This window comes from Pseudophryne corroboree, chromosome 4 (assembly GCF_028390025.1).
Source record: "Pseudophryne corroboree isolate aPseCor3 chromosome 4, aPseCor3.hap2, whole genome shotgun sequence".
Lineage (NCBI taxonomy): Eukaryota > Metazoa > Chordata > Amphibia > Anura > Myobatrachidae > Pseudophryne > Pseudophryne corroboree.
The window spans coordinates 133,439,856-133,462,086 of NC_086447.1; the positions used below are offsets into that span (position 1 = coordinate 133,439,856).

The window sequence follows — 22,231 nt, forward strand, 5'->3', positions numbered from 1 at the left end:
AGTACTGGCCCCAATCCTATGCGCTCTAGGGGTTCCTGTAGAAATCAGACTCCTGCAACATAGGACCCAATTTGGAAAAAGCAGCTCACATGGCCCTATGCTGGCTTTACCTGCTGTCCCTGTCATGCCTTTAGCGTTTTAGTCCTTTCCCATTGTCTCTGAATGTTATATCATTTGTATTGCCTTATTATGAACAAACGATTTGCTAGATCCATGTAAAATTATATCTTTGTGCTTTTACGTTATTTATATAGTTCTATTTTTTTTTTCCCTGTACATTTGTAGGAAGGTTATTGAGAGCAAACCAGATACATTTTAATTGGGACAGGTTGGCCTCCTGGATAAACCTTACAGAACAGTGGCCGTATAGAACGTCCTGGCTGATTCTGTACCTGGAGGAGACGGAGGGGGTCCATGATCAAGCAACTCTGAAGACGATTTATGAAAGGTAGGTGCCGCTAGTAAAGCTGTATAGAGAATGTCTCCACCTAGAGGACATTTCCGGCTCTGCTCTTGCTGATCAGGGATCATTGGGAGGAGATCATTTTATTTCAGTTAAAAATCCATTTATTACCAGTAATTTAAATACAACACATGTTTGTAGCACTTTACAGAGAAGGTTTAGTAATTCACATCAGTTCCTGCTCCAGAGGAGCTTCAATCTATCATCCCTACCACATGGACACACTAAGATTCTTTTGTGTCATAGTCCAGTTAAACTGTGGGTGTATTTTTGCAGTGTGTGAGGAAACCCATGCAACCATGGAGGTCATACAAACTCCACACAGAGTGGCGTTATTGGGGAACTAAACTTGTGACCATAGTGGTGAAACAGCAATGCTGACCACTACACCACTGTGCATTTAATAGTCAGCCCAGCAATGCATTCAATATTAAATTAATATACTACTGTATATATTGAGGTGGGTACACACTAACAGATATATCTGCAGATCAATTTATCTGCAGATATATCTATGGACGGATCGAGCAGTGTGTTCAGCATACACACTGCTCGATCCATCGGGGACTGACGTCATAAACTGGGCGGGCGTGTACACACGCCCGCCCAGTTCACCTGTCAATCACCGCCGGCCGCCGCAGCATGTGTACGGGCGGTCGGCCGACCGCCCCGTACACACACAGCGACGCGCCAATATATCGGTAGATATATTGGCCGTCGGCTGTGCTGCGCGGCCGACGCGATACGTCTGTGAACGACGGAGTTCACAGACGTATCGGCCGTACACACTGGCCGACGGTCCCGCGATATATCGGCCGTTCAGGAGAACGGACGATATATCGACCAGTGTGTACGGGCCATAAGAGAAACAGAATTTTTAGTGTACATTACTAATCCTTCCATAGGTTACAGCAGCTATTTCTGTATATTGTTTGTGGGTAACATGTTCTGGATCCAGCCAAACTGATGTTTTCACCAGTACTCAAGTTACTCTGTAAAAACATTTATGGTATAGAGTCCAAAGTGGATTGGAGAATATCATAACCTGAATGGGGCATTCATGGGTGTGTGCTGGGAGATACAAAGGTGTCCTCTCTTAAGAAATACTATAATAAACCAGATAAAATGTCACCAGAAAATAGTTGCATCAGATTAGATGGCGTTTGCTGAATGAGAAAGTAGTGTTGGGAAAGTCAGTTGTGTTTGCAGGTTGCTAAAGAAACTGTCTTTAGGTTTCCAGCAGATGGCAGTGTTGTTCCTCTGAATCTTCCTCCACTACCCATATTGCACTAATGACAGGTTAATGCCATTTCTACAATATATCGTAAAGAAGCAGGTCTGTAGAACATAACAGAAATGCACACAGAAACATTGCAACTATCTTTTATCTGTTTTAAAGCCTTGGAAAGTATTGTGATGGGCAGTAAGAAACCAGGGGGCATATGTATCAAAGCTTGGAGAAAAGATGAAGTACCAACCAGTCGGCTCTCATTGCCATTTTTCAAGCTCATCCTGACAGTAAGGAGCTGATTGGTTGGTACTTTATATCTCTCTCTCTCATCTTTGATTCCTATGCCCCAAGTTGTTATGATGTGAGCTCTCACTTTATAATGATGGGGGCTGAGCTTTTAGCCATGTGGTTCCAACTCGATCTATGGTACTCACTTCCCCGTACAGCGCAGGAGGTCTCACTCTAGAATCCTTCAAAAATGAACGCAAGACTTTCCTCTGTAGTCGCGCATTTCCATAATTGTCCCTTTAATATCTCCATGCTCTCTGTATTTTATGGAAAGCTTTTCTGTTCTTCATTGGTTCTGTAATGTATTATGTTGAGTCTGTTAAGCGCCTTGAGACCTACAGGAGAAAGAGCGCTATATAAATAAATTAATATTAATAATAATAAATTATTATTATTATTATTATTATTATTATTATTATTACAATATGAAAGTATTTTGACTAGAAATGGGAAATTCTAGATTAGGATATTACCACAAATCTCATTTAATGTTACTTTTAATCAAGCAAATCTGTTCAGTGATTTTAGTGTAACAACCCGTTCGCTATCAGACCACTATTTGCCTGTTTAGAGAGCACCTGCCGTCTCGTGGGCTGTGCCAGTACCTTGCAGATGCAGCCTGATGGCTCAGACAGGAGCTGCGCCTGGGGAAGGTTGGCTCATGACATGATTGGGTGATGTCTCTAGTGAAGTATCTAATAGAAGAAACAGCAGAAGGGGCTGGTTTGTGCATTCAGACAATTGTGTTGTGCTGTGACACCAGGCAGCCTTTATAATGCAACATTTACTTATAGCAGTAGTATGGCTTAGCTAGAACTTCATAACTTTCTCTAGCATTTAGCAATTACTGCCAATATATAATATGTAATTATATCGTGTGTAATACTGCATTCTCTCTGACTATAAAACCAGTTGTGGTATTTGACAGGTTATTGATGAGGCAGCAAACATAGGGAAGGCCAGGCTGGTAGCATTGGGTTATGGCATGGAAGTGGCCTAGCTCCTTCTGGAGAGCTGGTAGCAGTGACATGCAGAGGTGTGTGTGTGTGTGTGTGTGTGTGTGTGTGTGTGTGTGTGTGTGTGTGTGTTTACATCCTGGCTAGATGGCGTTGCTGTAACACAGACCGTTCACACCTTGGAGTGTGCTGCTGCATTGGGCATATTGCAGCAACTTTGAATAGCTGAGGCTTCTCCTTCCCATTGGTTCCATTAATGAGTGAATAAATTCTGTACTAGTTACCAGCCTGTCAATATGACACAGCTGCTTGGAGCATGGGCTCTGTCATGCTGAGGCGTGCGTGCGCCTGAACGGAGCAACACTTAAATTGCTCCGCTGGGCGCCATCTAGTGGCTGCCGGTGTACCATATAGGTTAGGGTCTGTGGTAGCCTTTTATGATATAGGATATATATATATATATATCTGCCCACACACACACAATTTGTTTATGAAACGCTCCATCTGCGCAGGGCTGCTGCTGCTGCTCATTTTCCTCATGCCCAGAGCAGATGGCAGCATTAGGTGAAGACAGTAAATCCTGCAGCGCGAGCCTCTATGGCACCATCCTTGCCGTGCCCTGTAACATGTATGAGACACACTGGTCAGTTACTGTACCTCTGTTCTGGGTCCTCTCTCCCTGTGGTCTCCACTCTGTATCCATGTGGGATAGAGGGGTTAGCTCGGCTAGAGACTGCATGATAAAGCTTTCTTCCTTTGCTTTGTGTAACAGCTCATTGGCTGCCATCATTATGGCACAGAGCAGGGTAATTCGGTGTGAGACATTAGCTGCCCTCCTGAGGGCCCCACAGCGCTGTTACAGCTCCCTCATGGAAACGCGCGCCAGTAGCTTGGCTGATGGGAGGAAATAACTGTAGGAGTGATTTTAGTATCCTACAAACAAATCATCATGTACATCTAATAAAGAGGACAGCAGTGTTATGGCCTCATCATTTTTATATGGTGTAACGCTAGAATGTACAATCAGGTCAGACAGGCTCGCCACGTGTGAAGGATGGCAGGATTTAAAATCCGACCAGCATTTGTGGCGTGTGAGCTGGCGTTCAATAGAAAACAGTGGGGTCTATTTACTAAGCCTTGGAGAGAGATAAAGTACTGACCAACCAGCTCCTGACATTTTTCAAACACTGCATGTAACATGGCAGTTAGGAGATGAATTCCACATTATCTCTCTCCACGGCTTTATAGACCCCAGTAGCTCTGTACCTGTACATGTAGTTATCTGGTTGTACATCAGGAAGGAAGCTCGTCTCTAGAGTATGTGTGGTGTGTGTTGCTGGAATTAAGGATGCATTTACTGGGCACTCCAGCACTACAAACTGGAGGACGGGGGTAGCAAATCTGCGCTGTATTAGATGGAGACAGCTAGCCGGGTGGAGAGTGCTAGAGCTCCCTAAAGGCTCAGTGTGAGAATACAAGAAAAAGAGGGGTGTGCTCTCTCTACAATGGTGCTGGTCTCTCTGATGTTAACCTGTACATTTAGCTTTTATGCTTGAGGAAGGGACCAGGCTCTCCCAAAACGCTATACCTTGTGGTGCTGCCCACCCCCCGGACGTTTTGTGGACTGTTCTCCTGACTGCCTGAAAGGGAATTCGATTAGAGGAGCCACCAGCAGGGTATTTCCCGGGGTACCCTGCCTTTACTTTGACACTTGCGGCTCCTCCACCTGCATCGGTACGATTTCATTCCCCCACACAGTCTGTTTAGTCCACTTGTTTTTACCTATTGATGTTAGTATTGTATTTATTAAATTCATATTTTAATTTTACTACATCAGTATGTTTTTACCAACACTCATATACCTGCATAAAAGCTAAATGTACAGGTTAACATCAGAGAGACCAGCACCATTGTATAGTGAGCATACCCCTCTTTTTCTTGTATACTCCAGCACTACAGCTTATTAAGCCCCGAAAAAAGATGCCCTCCCTTTCCAATTCAGGCTGGTGGGAACCACCTCAAAAAGTTTAGGTGTAACCAGAGTTGGCCCATTATTGCTCATTGGTTCCCTAATCTTCTCCGTGGGTGTAGTACGGTATGCCGGCGACCAGCATACCGGTGCCGGGAGCCCAACCGCCGGCATTCCGACAGCGTGGCGAGTGCTAAGGAGCCCCTTGCGGGCTCGCTGCGCTCGCCACGCTGCGGGCACGGTGGCGCGCTATCACACTGTTTTATTCTCTCTCCAGGGGGGTTGTGGACCCCCACAAGGGAGAATAGCTGTCGGTATGCCGGGTGTCGGGATTCCGGCGCCGGTATAATGTGCGCTGGGATCCCGACATTCGGCATACTGAAGACCACCCCTTCTCCGTCATGAGCTTTGGCAGTGTGCAGTGCCAGGGTACCCTGATACCGGTGTTCTCTTGGCTTATTGGTAAGATTAGAAAGAGTCATTAGATATTAATAGATTTGGATGTATTCTATCTGGAGGGGATTTGGCCAGAATGCATTAGTAATGCTGTCACAAAGGATAGACAAGTAGTGAGGAACAATCTATATCATAACATCAGGCCTGTATGATTCCAAGGGACAACTTGTACCCGGATGTATTATAATTATTGACTCACACATGGAGACTGGAAGGAAACCTCTTCTAGAGTGAATGAAGAGGCTCACTAGTAGTCTCCCGTATGCTAGTGCGCACAAACCACAATTAATGCAGTGAAAACAGAATGAAGATCAATACATAGAAATGCTAACTGTCAATGCCACTGTGTAACCTTGGTGCTAATTAAATCTCCTCCTATATACCCTTTCTTACACCTGAAACTTCATCTCAAATCTCTCTCCCTCCCGTACTCTTAGATCTACAGTACCATTGGTGTGGCATCCTCTCCGTTAACCACCTTTCACTTTCACCTACATGGCTTCTCTTGTCCTATTAACCACTTATAGCAATCACACAATCCCACAGCCTTCCAATCCTTAAACCCAATTCTTTATTATTAGAGTTTAACCTACTCCCACCTATACTATCCACACTAATGACCCTCACAACCACTACACTTACTCTCCTCCCACCTATACTATCCACGCTAATGTCCTCTCACACCCACCACACTTGCCTTCCTCCGACCTATACTATCCACACTAATGTCCCCTCACACCCACCACACTTACCTTCCTCCCACCTATACTATCCACACTAATGTCCCCTCACACCCACTACACTTACCTTCCTCCCACCTATACTATCCACACTAATGTCCCCTCACACCCACTACACTTACCTTCCTCCCACCTATACTATCCACACTAATGTCCCCTCACACCCACCACACTTACCTTCCTTCCACCTATTCTTTTTTTTTTTCCCCAAAAGTTTTTTATTGAAGCATCGTACGTCAATTTTACAAGCGATGTAGTAAATAATATTGCAATTGTTATAGAACATGGTATTTAACAAGCAGTGATATAAGGCACAAATTTCAATAGTACAATAGGTCGATTTGTTGTCACAAAAATATACTGAGTGCGTATTTCAAAACAACATATAAGAACAGTCAAATTGAGTGCAATTAAACTGATGTGGTATCAGGCCATCGGCGTTCTCCCCCCTCCCCACGCTGTTATGGATTTGAATTTTCAATGGAGTCGATAGAGTGGCTATGTATGACTCCCACTTTAAAAAAAAAATCTCTGTTTTGGCTTCCCTGTCTAAAATAACCTCGATTTGGCCTTAAAGAGTGAAAGAGAAGGCTGGGATGGTTGCAACCAGGTCTGTAATATAGTCTTTGGGCTAAAACACACTACACGGTTGTTGCCGGCCGGGAAAAAGCCGGACGGCTTTTTCCCGTGCCGGCATTGTAGTTAACAGTGTGAGGGGTAGGGTCCCTTCACACTGCACGGCCCCGGCCCGGCTGCCGGGTTGCAGCCGGGTCTCACCACTGGAAGGTCCGGCGGCCGGGCGGCCGCCGGGCCGTCCTTGGAGCCAGTAAACCGTGTGTGTGAAGGGGAGCTTTCACACACAACGGTTTTTTCTGAAGCCGTGTCTGATGCTGCGCATGCGCACAGCATCACACACGGCTCAAAGCCGTCCTGTGTGACAGACACTGCCGGTTTCTCCCGGATGGCAAAAAGCCGGACAAAGTTTGTCCGGCTTTTTGCCATCCGGGAAAAACCGGAGTGTGTGTTACAGCCCTTACAGGCTGCTGCACTGATTTCCAATAAAAGGCGCTTCCTACCTTGTGTAATGCGAATATCAGGGTGCAACATACCAAACAGGGCCCACTCAGGCGCCTCCCACCTATTCTATCCACACTAATGTCCCTTCACACCCACTACACGTTCCCTCCTCCCACCTATACTATCCACACTAATGTCCCCTCACACCCAACACACTTAACCTCCTCCCACCTATACTATCCACATTAATGTCCCCTCACACCCAACACACACTTACCCTCCTCCCACCTATACTATCCACACTGTCCCCTCACACCCACCACACTTACCCTCCTCCCACCTATACTGTACTATCCACACTAATGTCCCCTCGCACCCACTACACTTATAACCCTTTCACATCGCACTGAAAACCCGGTACCGACACGGCATATTGCCGTGTCGAAACGGGTCCGTGTGCGATGTGAAAGGTCCAATTGTGAATTAGCGGGTCGCCTGACCCGGTAATTCAACCCGGTAAAAAAGAAGGGTTCTTACCGGGTTGATTACCGGGTCAGGCGCAGTGTGAATGGGAGCCGTTCCGATGCGAATCGGCTCCCATTCACAGCATAGGCAGAGGCGGCGCAGGAGATGAGCTCATCTTCCGGCGCCGCCTCCACCCCCGCCCCTGCTGCTGCTGCTCCCTCCGCTGCTATGGCAACCGACCCGGTATATTGCTGGGTCGGAAAGCCAGCAGAGGAGCGCAAATGCCGGATCCCACCCGGTAAGTACACGTTTGTCTTACCGGGTAGGATCCGGCATTTGCGATCTGAATGCGGTATTACCGTACTCCTACCTATACTGTACTATCCAAACTAATGTCCCCTCACACCCACCACACTTACCCTCCTCCCACCTATACTGTACTATCCACACTAATGTCCCCTCACGCCCACCAGACGTACCGTACTCCTACCTATACTGTACTATCCACACTAATGTCCCCTCACACCCACCACTCTTGCCCTACTCCCACTTATACTCTCCACACTAATGTCCTCTCCTTACCCTTGGGATTTATCAACGATACGGTTATCTGTGTATTACACTTAGACATACTAGGCCATCATTGATATATAAGGCATGTCTGTATGCTGTATGTTCCTGGACAGTGTGTTTCTGTACAGGCGTTTTCTAATAAATGTGCCTTCTATTTTTGTTGTTGTTTCAGCTATTGGAGCAATTAAAACGCTGAATTAGTTGTCATCTCAGATTAATTGAAACCCTTCTTGGCTTTTTGTTTTCAGTTCTTAAGGCCCCCATACATTACTGCGACTTGTCTGAGGCACAGGTCGGATCCAATTTCCCTTGAACTCCCCTGTCAGCTCCCCTGGAGTGCTTCCATCCGATTTGGTACTTGATGTTTCATTTTTACATGTGATTTATCACATACGATATATTGCATGCTGCCGCTGTGTAGGTGGGTGGGAGGATCCACAGAGAAGCCACTCAAGTGAAGACATCTGAGAAATCGTATGCGATATATCGCGGGTGCTTAAAAACTAGCCGCAATGTGCACCTGATGGCTGCGATTCCGATTTATCCTATGTGCAGCACGTCCAACCACCGACTCAGCCCTGATGCGCATCAGAGCGGATGTCAGAAACATTCGATTTGGCCACTTTTTACCCGATTTCTCGGCCTGATCCATCTGAATCTGGTGAAAATTGGCCATATTGGACCAGTATATGAGGCCTTTTCTCTACGTTTGCTTGTGTACATTGGCTTATCATAAAGGCAATGGAGATAACAGTCTGTCACAAGCACGTTTGCCCTCAGAACTCCTTCCGAGTCAAGCGGTTGTGACTTGGTGTTATGCCAATTAGCCTAACAATAAAATCTCTTGGTCTGCCCCCACCAGAGGCTTCGGGGCTCCTCCCACAGCGGCCTTTTCGTTATGCTCACAGTCTACACGCTTTTAAAATCTGTAGCGTGAGTCTCACAAGGCAAAAGTTTTTTAAATAACTTCAGAGCTTACAGTTACTAACAAGCATTACAAAGCAGAAATTATTATTTAAAAAAATTCACAGATTACGATTTCAGAGAAGAATAAAAGGAATATAGTTTCAGAAATTCCACTTACTACAAAGACCATAGGCGTTGCAGTTGTGGGGGCTTCACAAGGATAGGAGGTATGAGCCCTCTCCTCTCATGTGCTTTTCCCTCTCTTAGACTATTTTCTTCTCCATACTCCCTACAACGGCACCTAACCCCCAGTTTCTGCCACCCTGATGATTATTTCAGTGTCCTGTCCCCCGATGCAGCAATGTAATATACCATGTATTTGTCCTACATTGTCTAGTACTGTAACTCATTGTGTTCTTGTTTCGCTCATTTGTTTATGTACTTTAGTAGGTGCTGCGGAACACTTGTGGCGCCATATAAATTACAATAATAATAATAGCGATTGTGAAAAAATCTGCTCCTCCTTGTTTCTGAAGCCAGATGGGTTGTCACAATGTTAGGGGAGATAGGGGGGTCATTCTGACCTGATCGCTCGCTGCAGTTCATCGCAGTGATAAGGACAGAACTGCGCATGCGCCACAGTGATTGACAGGCAGAGGCGGTCGCTTAGTGGGAGGGGCCGGCACGACGGCATGTGGGCGTGGTCCAGGCCAACGCAGGTGTGGCCGGACCGTGCGGGGGACCGGCCGCAGCGGTTTCGTGATGTCACGTGCAGCCGCTGCGAGCCGGGCAGTGACGAGTAGCTCCCGGCCACTGCGCAAAAGCTGCGCTGGCTGGGAGCTACTCCTGAAGTACAAAAGCACTTGTAATAAAATTGATGCAATTGTGCGACTTATGGCTGGTATGTGGGTGTTTTATGCGGTTATGTCGCATTATATATTGAAATGATAGAAGTAGTAGCTTTGTGGTAGTCGCCTATAAAGAATACAGTATGCTAATTTATGATCTGTGAGCGGTTCCCTTTTGCATCACCATTACACAGACTTTTATATCCTCCCCAGTTTATTACATTCACAAATACGGTAGTAATTGGGCAATGCCTTGTAAATTATTGCCCCTTTAAAAATGTCTGAGATCGGCCAGCATCCCGCACCTGCGGCAAACTCGGACCCTATTACATATGCCCCCTTGTATTTCATCTGGAAACCTTCATCTGAATCTCCCCTCAAACACTGCACTGCTAAAACAGTAACATTAACCATTGCTTGTATTATAAGCGCCACTCTCTCAGTGCTATTGTAGCTTTCTCATCAATTGTGCTGTGCTGCCGCATGTACTGTATGTAACAACCTTCAAATGGTTAGTGACATGTGACAACTGAGGTACTTTTCTTGTAGGAGTTGTGTGGACCAGCACTATGGTTCCTGCTATTTAGTCTCTTCTTGTATGTCTTCTGGCTGCCTCTCCCTCAGACCAATTGAAGCTATTAACCCAATGTTGATAACATGGTCATAAACCTAACTTCGCCCTCTTTGTGACATCCTTGGTTTCCTTCGTTCCCCACATCCAATCTGTCTTCAAATCTTAATCTCCAGCATTATACTGCGATTCCATCATTACCTGTCTTTCACTAATACGTTTTCCTTTATACACCGTGCTGACTAGTTTCCTTGCCAAACGTTGTGTTGTCATTCGCCAGAACTGCAACAACATCAGTCTCTCATGTCAAATTATCTCCCAACCTGATCCCTCTGCTCCGCGCAAGATCTGAACCTATTGTTACTCAGTGCTTGCTCATTTCCCGTTACAGAACTTCATCCATTCTGTGGAATTGCCTTTCTCCTGTAAAAAATACTTTTTACTCTAGCCATTGTACATGTAAGGGTTCCCTGAAAACTTGCCTCTTCAGTTACTCAGATTCCCAAACCACCCTCAATACCCAATTGCCACATCACTCAAAGGGGCCAATCCAATTAACCGTGAGGTTCATTCACTGTGCGAGTAAAGGTGTGTACACACACAGCGATATGGCTCAACGATTTTGACTATATAGTCAAAGGGCTGCATTCAATAATGGTCGGAAGCTGCCGTCTTGTCGGAAAGACGGCAGCTTCCAACAGAAGTAGGTCGGAAGGGGTTCCGACCTATTCAATAGGAGCTGATTTTATCCGACAAGTCGGAAATTCCTGACTTGTCGGAAAACACGTGGATCGGCGGAATAGCCGCCGATCCACGTGCTTCTATCGGAAATGGGGCCAAATCCGACAAACTCACTCCGACTTGAAAATAAGTCATATTGAGGTGAGGAGACAAGCGGTGTTGGGGTCCGCGGGGGGATCAGAGATCGGCGGCCGGCGGGGGGAGCTGCCTGTGGGTAGGTATGTCTGCGGCGGCAGGGGTAGGCGTTGCAGGGAGAGACCTATCCCTGCAGCGTATCCCCCTGCCGCCACAGACATGTCACCCCGCAGCCAGCTCCCCCCGCCGGCCGCCGATCTCTGCCCCCTTCCTGCCCAGCTTACCCCCGCCGCCGTCCCGCTTGCTGCCATCTGCACTCCTGGCCGCTGCTGACGGTAGCGGACGTCCATTGAATAGGGGTTGTTGGTTCCATTCCAACAACTGCATGTTGGAGTGGATCAGACTTTTATTGACTATACCCCAAAATCGCTAAGAAAGTTAGTGGATATAGTGCCGTGTGTACACAGCAAGCGCTAGTGATGTGCGTCCCCGCCAGGTCGCCGTCGCTAGGAAAAATAGACTGTGCAGGCAAGTCAATTTTGACTGTTGCTGGAAAAATAAAAGCAAACCCCTATTTAAATGAGTTCGTCAAAATCGCCCATAACCAAAATCGCTTGCACACTTAGTAAAAATCGCCTACTGCCAGTTTAAGGCAAATCGCTCTGTTAGAATCGCTCCAGCTGTATGCTGCACTCATGGTACCGCTAGACTCTCGTTTTTGTGCGCTGCCCCATATGACTGCGTAAAAAAATAAATCTGAGATCGAGCCTCAGAGGGAGGCGAATTGCTGTGCTATCGATGGCGTTTCTATGCCTTTGCGACGGTAACTCATCCCCTTCATGGTTAATTGGATTGAGGCCGAATATATGGTAATTATTCCCCTTCTATATTCAGACAGTGCACTAACTCCCAGACTGACATGGCTGTGTTACTGGATCCCATAACCCACTTTTGCAGCGCAGGCACTATGTAAATCATTGATTGCAGTCCTATGTTTGTAGAGATTGTAGCTGAGCCTTCTTTCCTGTCTGTGTTGTAAAGTGCTGCACAGCATGCTGTTGCTATATACATAAATGGGTGATAATTTACAGCACATGTAAAATCTTCCCTATTCCGCCTTTAGCGATTTAGTTGTAGAAGTAATCGAACCCAAGAGGGCAATTCAATTGTTAAGTTGGAATTTAGCACCCAGGCTAAAAGTGCCCTGGATCTATTCAATGAATTCCCGCGATGGCCACTTTTTCCCATGAGAATGCACAGGATTAGCCACGTTGAGTAGGTTTTTCCAATGCGATGTGCCAGGCACTACGCAGACCCAGTATTTGCGACCGGTCCCGAAGCCTTAGCGTGGATTTCTGTCACATCCCCGGGAGAAACCAGTGATTAATGCAGCCTCGGGAATAAACTGAATAGCTCCCAGGCCTTTGCCAAGGAGCTAAATTCCCATGTAAGAATTGAATCGCTCCATAGAAGGCATCAGTGTACCTGGGTAACAGCCTGTGTTTTTTGTTTTTTTTACATGCAATACATGCTTACTGACGTTTCTCATTCTAGCTATAGCCTATTTCTGCAATGCATCACATGATGAGGATAGTTACTGAGGTTGAGTCGTCAGTTGAAGCCACTTCGCGTTTTTGTCCTAAGGAGGGAAATAAATGTTTTCTGTAGTCTCTCTGGCTCAGCATTACCTAATACATAAACCAGCGGTGATAGACCTGTCCAAGCAAAATAAACACTATTTCTAAATAGAACATATTTGTCTCTCACATTTCTGTAAAACACCAATTATGTGGTCGTGTCCCTGTGCTGCTGTCACTGGGCACTCTTGTTTCCAAACTTATGCAGGATTTTAAATATAGAAGAACACTATTGCATAATGAGAAACCACAATCCCCAGCTGTTTGATGCCATGGAAGTAAGTCTGAAATCTGAGCCGACGTGAAATGCTTAGGGAAAATCAGGAACAAAAATGAAGGCTAAAGGTAAATGCAGTAAGATATTTAAAATGAGGCACAATCACATAGATCTGACTGCTCTATATTCTACAAATGCATCATTATGACGGGATGCCGTTATGTGACCGCTGGTCACATTACTGACGCCGTGATCCCAAACACTTGAACGCCCGACAGGCGGCATGCTGACTAGCAGGGACTCCCAGCCTGTTATTTCAGTCGAGAAATGTACTCGGAATTTAATTAAACTAAATAAATGTGAAAAAAAAAAAGCTCTAAGAAATAATCTCAAAAATGAGGTGGCTTATCGGAGGATCACTGCCACAGGTTTGTGAACTCAACTGCCTACCCATGTATCTTTGTTTCCATGTTCTTCATATCTTCAGCATTGCCCATTTATTTTCATGGATTATAAATGTCACCGTTTATGCCCCAATGGTGATGTTACTTCATCCTGTTTTTAAAAATGAGAGAAAAGTTTTCAGGTCACTTCAATAAGATTACATATAAAGGGAGATGCTTTTTGCCCTCTGGTGATACATCAGAGCCAATTATGATTTTAGTACACACACTGGAACAGCGATGGCCTTCTGATCATCGGAACACTCCTGAGGTAAGCGAATGGCTCTGCTGCTCTGATTGGGAGTATACACTGGCGGCATGTGCATGGCAAAGAAAAAAGGTTTGACTGGCAGACGGTATGCCTTTTGTCACTATACCGACAGCGCCGTCCCGTCTGTTGTAATACTGTCAGCAAGTCCCGTCGTGGGATTGCTATGCTTGCCACGCTTCGGGCCCGGTGACATTTCACTGGCTGTCTGGATTCCAGCGTCGCTCTGAACGCTGGGATCCCAACAGCCGGTATATTAACTGCATCCTAAGAAAAACACCATACTATAACTATGTGGCTCCATGACAAAGTGGGGTGGGGGCAGCACAACAACACACACACTAACTTTGTTAACGTATCACCTAATTGGATGAATGGATCCGACTCAATCCATATCCACTTCTGCCAGTCTTTGCTAATTCTATTCTATCCCTGCTGTAAATACTGCATGCTGGCCCCAGTTCTGAGGTCACATAGGAGTCCTAGTGGAAACCTCCATTGAAGCACTACATACTGTAGATTTAGGCAGCAGTACAAAACCAAACTATATGATCGATCGTCCAATATACTGTATCTCGTTCCGAAGTGGATCAGAACAATATTTCTCTTACGTCCTAGAGGATGCTGGGGACTCCAAAAGGACCATTGGGTATAGACGGGATCCGCAGGAGTTTGGGCACACTAAAAAGACTTTGACTGGGTGTGAACTGGCTCCTCCCTCTATGCCCCTCCTCCAGACCTCAGTTAGACTTTGTGCCCAGGAGTGACTGCACACACACTAGGGGAGCTCTACAGAGTTTCTCTGGAAAAACTTTCGTTAGGTTTTTTATTTTCAGGGAGACCTGCTGGCTACAGGCTCCCTGCAGCGTGGGAGTGAGGGGAGAGAAGTCAGACCTACTTCTTCTTAGTTTAAGGGCTCTGCTTCTTAGGCTACTGGACACCATTAGCTCCAGAGGGTTCGATCACTTGGTTCGCCTAGCTGCTTGTTCCCGGAGCCGCGCCGTCAACCCCCTCACAGAAGACAGAAGCCAGGTGAGTATTAGAAGAACCGAAGACTTCAGTGACGGCAGCAGACTTCAGTAACGGAAGGTACAGCGCAGCGGTAGTGCTGCGCTCCATGCTCCCAGACACATCACCAACGGCACTTGCAGGGCGCTAGGGGGGAGCGCCCTGAGCAGCAGTTACTGGGGTTTTATTTCTGGCAAAAAAGCACGGTATACGGTGTCGGGACGCTGTACACATTTCCCCCGCCAGTTTGTAAGTTTGAGTTTAGCGGGCTACAGCGCGCCGGGAAGGGGCGGGGCTTAGCCGCACATTGCTCACCAGCGCCATTTTCTGGTATCTCTACAGGCTGCAGAGACGCCGGCCCGGACCTCCAAGCTCCCGCAAGTATACAGGGAGGAAAAACGGGGTGGGGGGGGGGCACATAAATTGGTGTTTTCATTTCTGTGTATCAGCGCTGATCATATATACAAAGTTTTTTTTTTTTTTTTTGTTTTTTTTTTTTTTGGTATATGGGCGCTGGGGTTTGGGCTGGCATACTCCCTCTGTGTTCTCCCTAAGGGCTTCTCTGTGGGTCTGTCCCCGGGCTTGTGGACTGTGTGAGTGTTCGGTATGGGTGAGTAGTGTTATTGCAAAGTGGGCTGAAAATTTGGCTTCTGATATGGATGCTCTTGATAATGATAATATTCTTTTGACTCTTGGTTATATCAAGGACGCTGCAGATTACCTCTAAGATGCGGCGAGGGATGTTGGTCTCTTGGGATCAAGAGCCAATGCCATGTCAATTTCGGCCAGGAGGGCCCTGTGGGTTCACCAATGGAATGCTGATGCTGACTCCAAGAAGAATATGGAAGCTCTCCCTTTTAAAGGTAGTGTCTTGTTCGGTGACGGCCTGGCTGACCTGTTGTCGACCGCTGCGGCGGGTAAGTAATCTTTTCTTCCCTATGTTCCCACACAGCAGAAAAAGGCGCCCCATCAGCAGATGCAGTCCTTTCGGCCTAATAGATACAAAAGAGGTAAGGGCTCGTCCTTCCTCGCTTCAAAGGGTAGAGGTAGGGGAAGAAAGATGCCTGCAGTGTCAGGCACCCAGGATCAAAAGTCCTCCCCTGCCTCTACCAAGTCCACCACATGACGCTGGGGCTCCCCTAGGGGAGTCCCTGCCGGTGGGGGGCCGTCTCCAATTCTTCAGTCAGGTCTGGGCTCGTTCGGCACTGGATCCTTGGGTCTTAGACATAGTATCCCAAGGGTACAGACTGGAGTTTCAGGAGATGCCCCCCAACAGGTTTTTCGTGTCGGCTTTGCCGACTTCTCTACCCGAAAGGGAGGTGGTGAGGGATGCGATACAAAAGTTGTGTCAACAGAGGGTCGTGGTGCCGGTTCCCCCATCAGATCGGGGGAAAGGGTTCTATTCGAGTCTCTTTGTTGTTCCAAAGCCGGACGGCTCGGTCAGACCGATTCTGAACCTAAAATCCCTCAATCCATACTTGAACACTTTCAAGTTCAAGATGGAGTTTCTTCGAGCGGTGATCTCCAGCCTCGAAGGGGGGGATTTTATGGTGTCAGTCGACATAAAGGATGCTTACTTACACATTCCGATATTCCCTCCTCATCAGGCTTTCCTGAGGTTCGCGGTACATGATGGTCATTACCAATTTCAGGCGTTGCCGTTTGGGCTTTCCACGGCCCCGAGGGTTTTCACCAAGGTAATGACAGAGATGATGGTCCTCCTTCGCAAGCAAGGGGTCACAATTATCCCGTACTTGGACAATCTCCTGATAAAGGCGAGGTCCAAGGGGCAGTTGTTAAGAAATGTGGATCTCTCTCTGTCGGTTCTGCGACATCACGGTTGGATACTGAATTTGCCAAAGTCTCAGTTGATCCCGGCCACTCGGCTGCCTTTCTTGGGCATGGTCCTGGACACGGAGGTACAGAGAGTGTTCTTTCCAGAGATCAAGGCTCTGGAAATCCATACCATGGTCAGGGAGCTGCTGAGGCCGACGAGTGTGTCGATTCATCAATGCACTCGGGTACTAGGGACGATGGTTGCGGCTTACGAAGCCATTCCGTTTGGCAGGTTTGATGCCCGGGTGTTTCAGTGGGATCTGCTGAAAAAGTGGTCCGGGTCTCACCTGCACATGCACCGGAAAATAAGTCTATCTTCCAGGGCCAGGATTTCGCTCCTGTGGTGGCTGCAAGGCTCTCACCTTCTAGAGGGACACCGATTCGGAATCCAGGACTGGGTCCTACTGACAACAGATGCAAGTCTCCGAGGCTGGGGCGCAGTCACGCAAGGAAGAAATTTCCAGGGAAAATGGTCAAACCAGGAATCTTGTCTCCACATAAATGTTCTCGAGCTGTGAGCCATTTACAACGGCCTGCGGCAGGCACAGAACCTTCTTCAGGGTCTCCCTGTCCTGATCCAGTCGGACAACATAACAGCGGTGTCGTACGTAAACCGCCAAGGCGGAACAAGGAGCTGGGTGGCTATTGACGAGGCCACAAGAATCCTACGCTGGGCGGAACAGCGCGTGAGCGCTCTGTCAGCAGTCTTCCTCCCGGGAGTGGACAACTGGGAAGCAGACTTCCTCAGCAGACACGATCTCCATCCGGGAGAGTGGGCTCTTCATCAAGAGGTATTTGTAGAAGTGACAAAGCATTGGGGAATTCCTCTGATAGACATGATGGCGTCTCGCCTCAACAAGAAGCTTCTGAGGTATTGTTCCAGGTCAAGGGACCCCCAAGCCAGTGCAGTGGACGCCCTGGTGACTCCGTGGGTGTTTCAGTCGGTGTATGTGTTCCCTCCGCTTCCTCTCATTCCAAAGGTGCTGAGGATCGTTCGACGAACAAGGGTTCAGGCGATTCTCGTCGTTCCAGATTGGCCACGGAGGGCCTGTTATCCGGATCTTCAAGAATTACTAGTGGAAGATCCCTGGCCACTTCCTCTAAGAGAGGACCTGTTGTTGCAGGGGCCCTGCGTGTTTCCGGACTTACCGCGGCTGCATTTGACGGCGTGGAAGTTGAGCGCCAAATCTTAGCTCGGAAGGGTATTTCCGGGGAGGTCATTCCCACTCTCCTTAAAGCTAGGAAGGAGGTTACGGCAAAACATTATCACCGTATTTGGAGGAAGTATGTTTCATGGTGTGAGGCCAAGGTAGCTCCAGCGGAGGAGTTTCACTTGGGTCGGTTTCTCCATTTTTTGCAGGCAGGCGTAGATGCAGGCCTGAAATTGGCTTCCATCAAAGTGCGGATTTCGGCTTTATCTATTTTCTTTCAGAAAGAATTGGCCGTCCTTCCCGAGGTTCAGACTTTTGTGAAGGGAGTGCTGCATATCCACCCTCCATTTGTGCCGCCGGTGGCGCCGTGGGATCTTGAAGTGGTCTTGCAGTTCCTTATGTCTCACTGGTTTGAACCTTTGCTTAAGGTTGAGTTAACGTTTCTCACTTGGAAAGTGGTCATGCTTTTGGCTCTGGCGTCTGCCAGGCGGGTGTCAGAGTTGGCAGCCTTGTCTCACAAGAGCCCTTATTTGATCTTCCATTCGGATAGAGCGGAATTGAGGACTCGTCAACAATTTCTTCCGAAGGTGGTTTTTTCGTTTCACATTAACCAACCTATTGTGGTGCCGATGGCTACGGATGCTGTGGCGGTTCCAAAGTCTCTTGATGTTGTAAGAGCTTTGAAAATTGATGTCGCCAGAACGGCTCTTACCAGAAAAACAGAGGCTTTGTTTGTCCTGTATGCTTCCAACAAGATTGGAAATCCTGCTTCTAAGCAAACTATTGCTCGCTGGATTTGTCATACGATTCAGCAAGCTTATTCTTCGGCTGGGCTACCATTGCCGAAGTCGGTAAAGGCCCATTCTACCAGAAAAGTGGGCTCGTCTTGGGCGGCTGCACGAGGGGTCTCGGCACTTCAGCTTTGCCGAGCGGCTAAGTGGTCGGGTTCAAACACTTTTGATAAGTTTTACAAGTTTGATACCCTGGCTGATGAGGAGCTCATGTTTGCTCAATCGGTGCTGCAGAGTCGTCCGCACTCTCCCGCCCGTTCTGGAGCTTTGGTATAGACCCCATGGTCCTTTTGGAGTCCCCAGCATCCTCTAGGACATAAGAGAAAATAGGATTTTAATACCTACCGGTAAATCCTTTTCTCCTAGTCCGTAGAGGATGCTGGGCGCCCATCCCAGTGCGGACTGTTACTTGCAGTTGTGTTATTACTGGTTATATTTGTTTACACATGGGTTGTGAATTAGTTATATTCAGTTGTTACTGTTGTTAATTCATACGGTTATCTGGTTTCATGCTACTCCAGTTGTACGGTATGTTCGTGGTGTGGGCTGGTATGTTTCTTGCCCTTAGTTTAAACAAAAATCCTTCCTCGAAATGTCCGTCTCTCCTGGGCACAGTTCCTATAACTGAGGTCTGGAGGAGGGGCATAGAGTGAGGAGCCAATTCACACCCAGTCAAAGTCTTTTTAGAGTGCCCAAACTCCTGCGGATCCCGTCTATACCCCATGGTCCTTTTGGAGTCCCCAGCATCCTCTACGGACTAGGAGAAAAGGATTTACCGGTAGGTATTAAAATCCTATTATCGTACACAGCTTGTAGTGTGTACCCCCCAATCCATTGTTCCCAGTCTTCCTTCATTGAATTGGATGTGCTGCATGTCCATTGTGGTGATTCTATAGCTGAAGCAGTGTAGTTGCATGCAGCATGTAATGATACATTGCATCGTCATACAGTGGATCATATAGTGCAGGCATTCCCAGGTTTTAGTGATATCCAGGCTTCAGCAGAGATTGTTAAATTAAAATAACGAAGGTACTAATGAAGTCACCTGTGCTCAAGCATGGATATCACTAAAACCTGGACAGTTAGCGTGCCTTGTGGGCTAAGGTTGGTAATGCGTGGTATAGTCTGTGAGGTGTATTGTTACATCACCGAGTCGCAGGGTCATACTATCAGAAGCTGTTTGCCCTGCTTAAGTAAACCTTCCCTTTTATAGACCATCTTTATTTGTGGTTATCATGCAACCTAGGATATTTATTGTCATAAGTTTCTGCCGCTTTTTGGTGTCTGAGGCTCTGTGAAAGACTTGAACTACTGTATAAAGCAAAATAAATGCATACCTAAAATTATCTTCTCTCAAATCCAGTGGCGTACTACTGAATACAATTCCTGAAGTACTGTAACTCTTCTGTTTAGAGTTTTTAAGAACTGTACAAAAAATTATATATACATTTATTTATTAGTGTTCAGGGAAAAATTGAGGAGTTAATCTGAAGAACTAAAAATACTTATTGTGGATCCACCAGGGTTCCCTGTAGCTATGACCGTTGCACACCACGCTCCTTTTCTGTTACTGCTTGGTGTCTTTCACATACTGTAAGTAGGTGTAGATGCTCCTTTCCTATTAATTTCCAATTTGCATGTTTTACTTATGTTAAACAGTCTGGTAAGGGGAGGCTTAAGGAGGTTGGTGATTCTGTGTCCATCATCCTGGGACAAAGAATAGTAACAACAGTCACAATCCCCTTTTTCATTCCTTTTGTGTTTTCCAGGGTTGGATTATTTTACTTTGTACTATACAGTATTTGTTATCCGGATACCTGAAAACCGAAATATTCAGAATACCGGAATATTTCTGCCCTGTAGTGACATCCATGACACGACCAGCGTCACAACGTCACTCGAGTCTGCGACCAGTCACCGACAGGTGGGGGAGTGGCTTTGACAGCCAGTCCCTCACCGTCGCTGCTGCCAGGACACGCTGGAACCGCCGCACCAAACCTGCCTCACCGTCGCCGCTCCAGACTTGCTGTGTATCCCGGGCACCATCTGGATAACAAATATTCTGATAAATCCCATATCTGGAATGCTCCTGGTCTCGAGCATTCCGGACATGGGATACTCCACCTGTATTATGTGTTCTAGATTATGTACTATAAATTTAGACTTTGATTCCAACTTTAACTGTACCCACTTCAGTTCTTCTCAACATGGTTTTGCCCAACTGCTACCAAATTTGCTGCGATCAGGTCTGAATTACCCCCCAAGTCATTTCATTACAAATGTTTGTGCATCTCTTCCCCTAATTACCTCTATTCAGCCCATGTCTAGAGGATCTAGGACTGTACTTTATTAACTATTTCCATTGTTTCTTAATGAACTCATTAAACATGGAACTTAAATTGTGGGACAATAAGGGGAGCTGTGTTAAGCCTGGAGAAGGGATAAAGCAGTGATAAAAGCAAGGTGATAACACATCAGCCAATCGGCTTATAACTGTCCATTTGCATATTGGAGCTGATAGGCTTGCACTTATCACCGCTTTATCACTTCTTTATGCCTTCTCCAGGCTTAATACCTCTACCCCAGTGTGAGATCCCTGCACTGCTCCACTTGCCTCAGGTTACTATTCCCTATCGTAGTCCACGTGATGGTAAATGAAGCAAAAGTTGACTTTAACAAAAATTGTTCTGTTGCTATTTTGAACCCGTATACCTTTTGTACTGGTTGACTTTAGACACGTCGATCTTTTGACCATATTGACCGTTTGCATGTCGACCATATCGGTTCTATCGATTGACTGTCTAACCCGTGTCTGGAAGGGATCAGTACGAAATCCCACCGGACACCCACAGAGGGAGAATATGTCGGGATTGTGCCGGTTGGTTTTCCGACCGTCGGGATTCCGTCCGGCGGGATCTTGACCGCATCCCGTCTGGAACTTCATGGAACACGCTAATGATCCCACATAGCTGTAGAGTTCTCTAACTGTGCATGTATGGACTGTCCCACAGAACTGACCAGTCTCGTTTCAGGAAATCCTTTTATGAAAATTGTAGTCTACTTGACTATTTCAAACCCGTTTTCTACATGGGAAGCGTGACATTTTGAGAGAATGAATCTTAAATGAAAATTTCAATGAAAGCCTATCGTGTCTCTTTATTGGATTTAATGCAGACGGACAGTTAATATTTCCATTTTTAGTTGAGTGCTCTGTAATGTAAACAAATTGCCCAGCTGCATTGCATAACGTATAGCGCCATAACCTGATTCTGTGTACCGCACATTAAACGCATCCGTTCACAATGTATAATAGCCTGCTGTCTGTGTTTATCATCCTGTATCCTGAGTGCATTCTGTGTAAATGTGGGGGGTAGGAACCTGTTGTATTTACAGCATGCTAATAGCGTCAGGAGATAAATGGTACACATTTTTTATTATTAAGGAATTAAAAAAAAAAAAAAAAAGTACAATTTTGCAATTGTTCTTACCAAACGTAAGAACAATTACAAAATTGTACTTTTTTTTTTTTTTTTTTTTATCCCTAGCGCAAGTAGTAAAATTTATTTTTTCCATAAAAAGCC

General features: G+C 46.5%; 1 protein-coding gene across 3 annotated transcripts in view; it reads left to right on the forward strand.

Annotated features, from left to right (window-relative positions):
* Positions 1-22,231, forward strand: part of KIDINS220 (kinase D interacting substrate 220) — a 344,589-nt gene that overhangs the window by 222,489 nt on the left and 99,869 nt on the right. For all 3 annotated transcript variants that reach the window (XM_063915451.1, XM_063915452.1, XM_063915453.1), the window contains exon 22: positions 286-448. In XM_063915451.1, the coding sequence (XP_063771521.1) occupies positions 286-448 (163 nt within the window). The remainder of the gene's footprint in view (positions 1-285; positions 449-22,231) is intronic.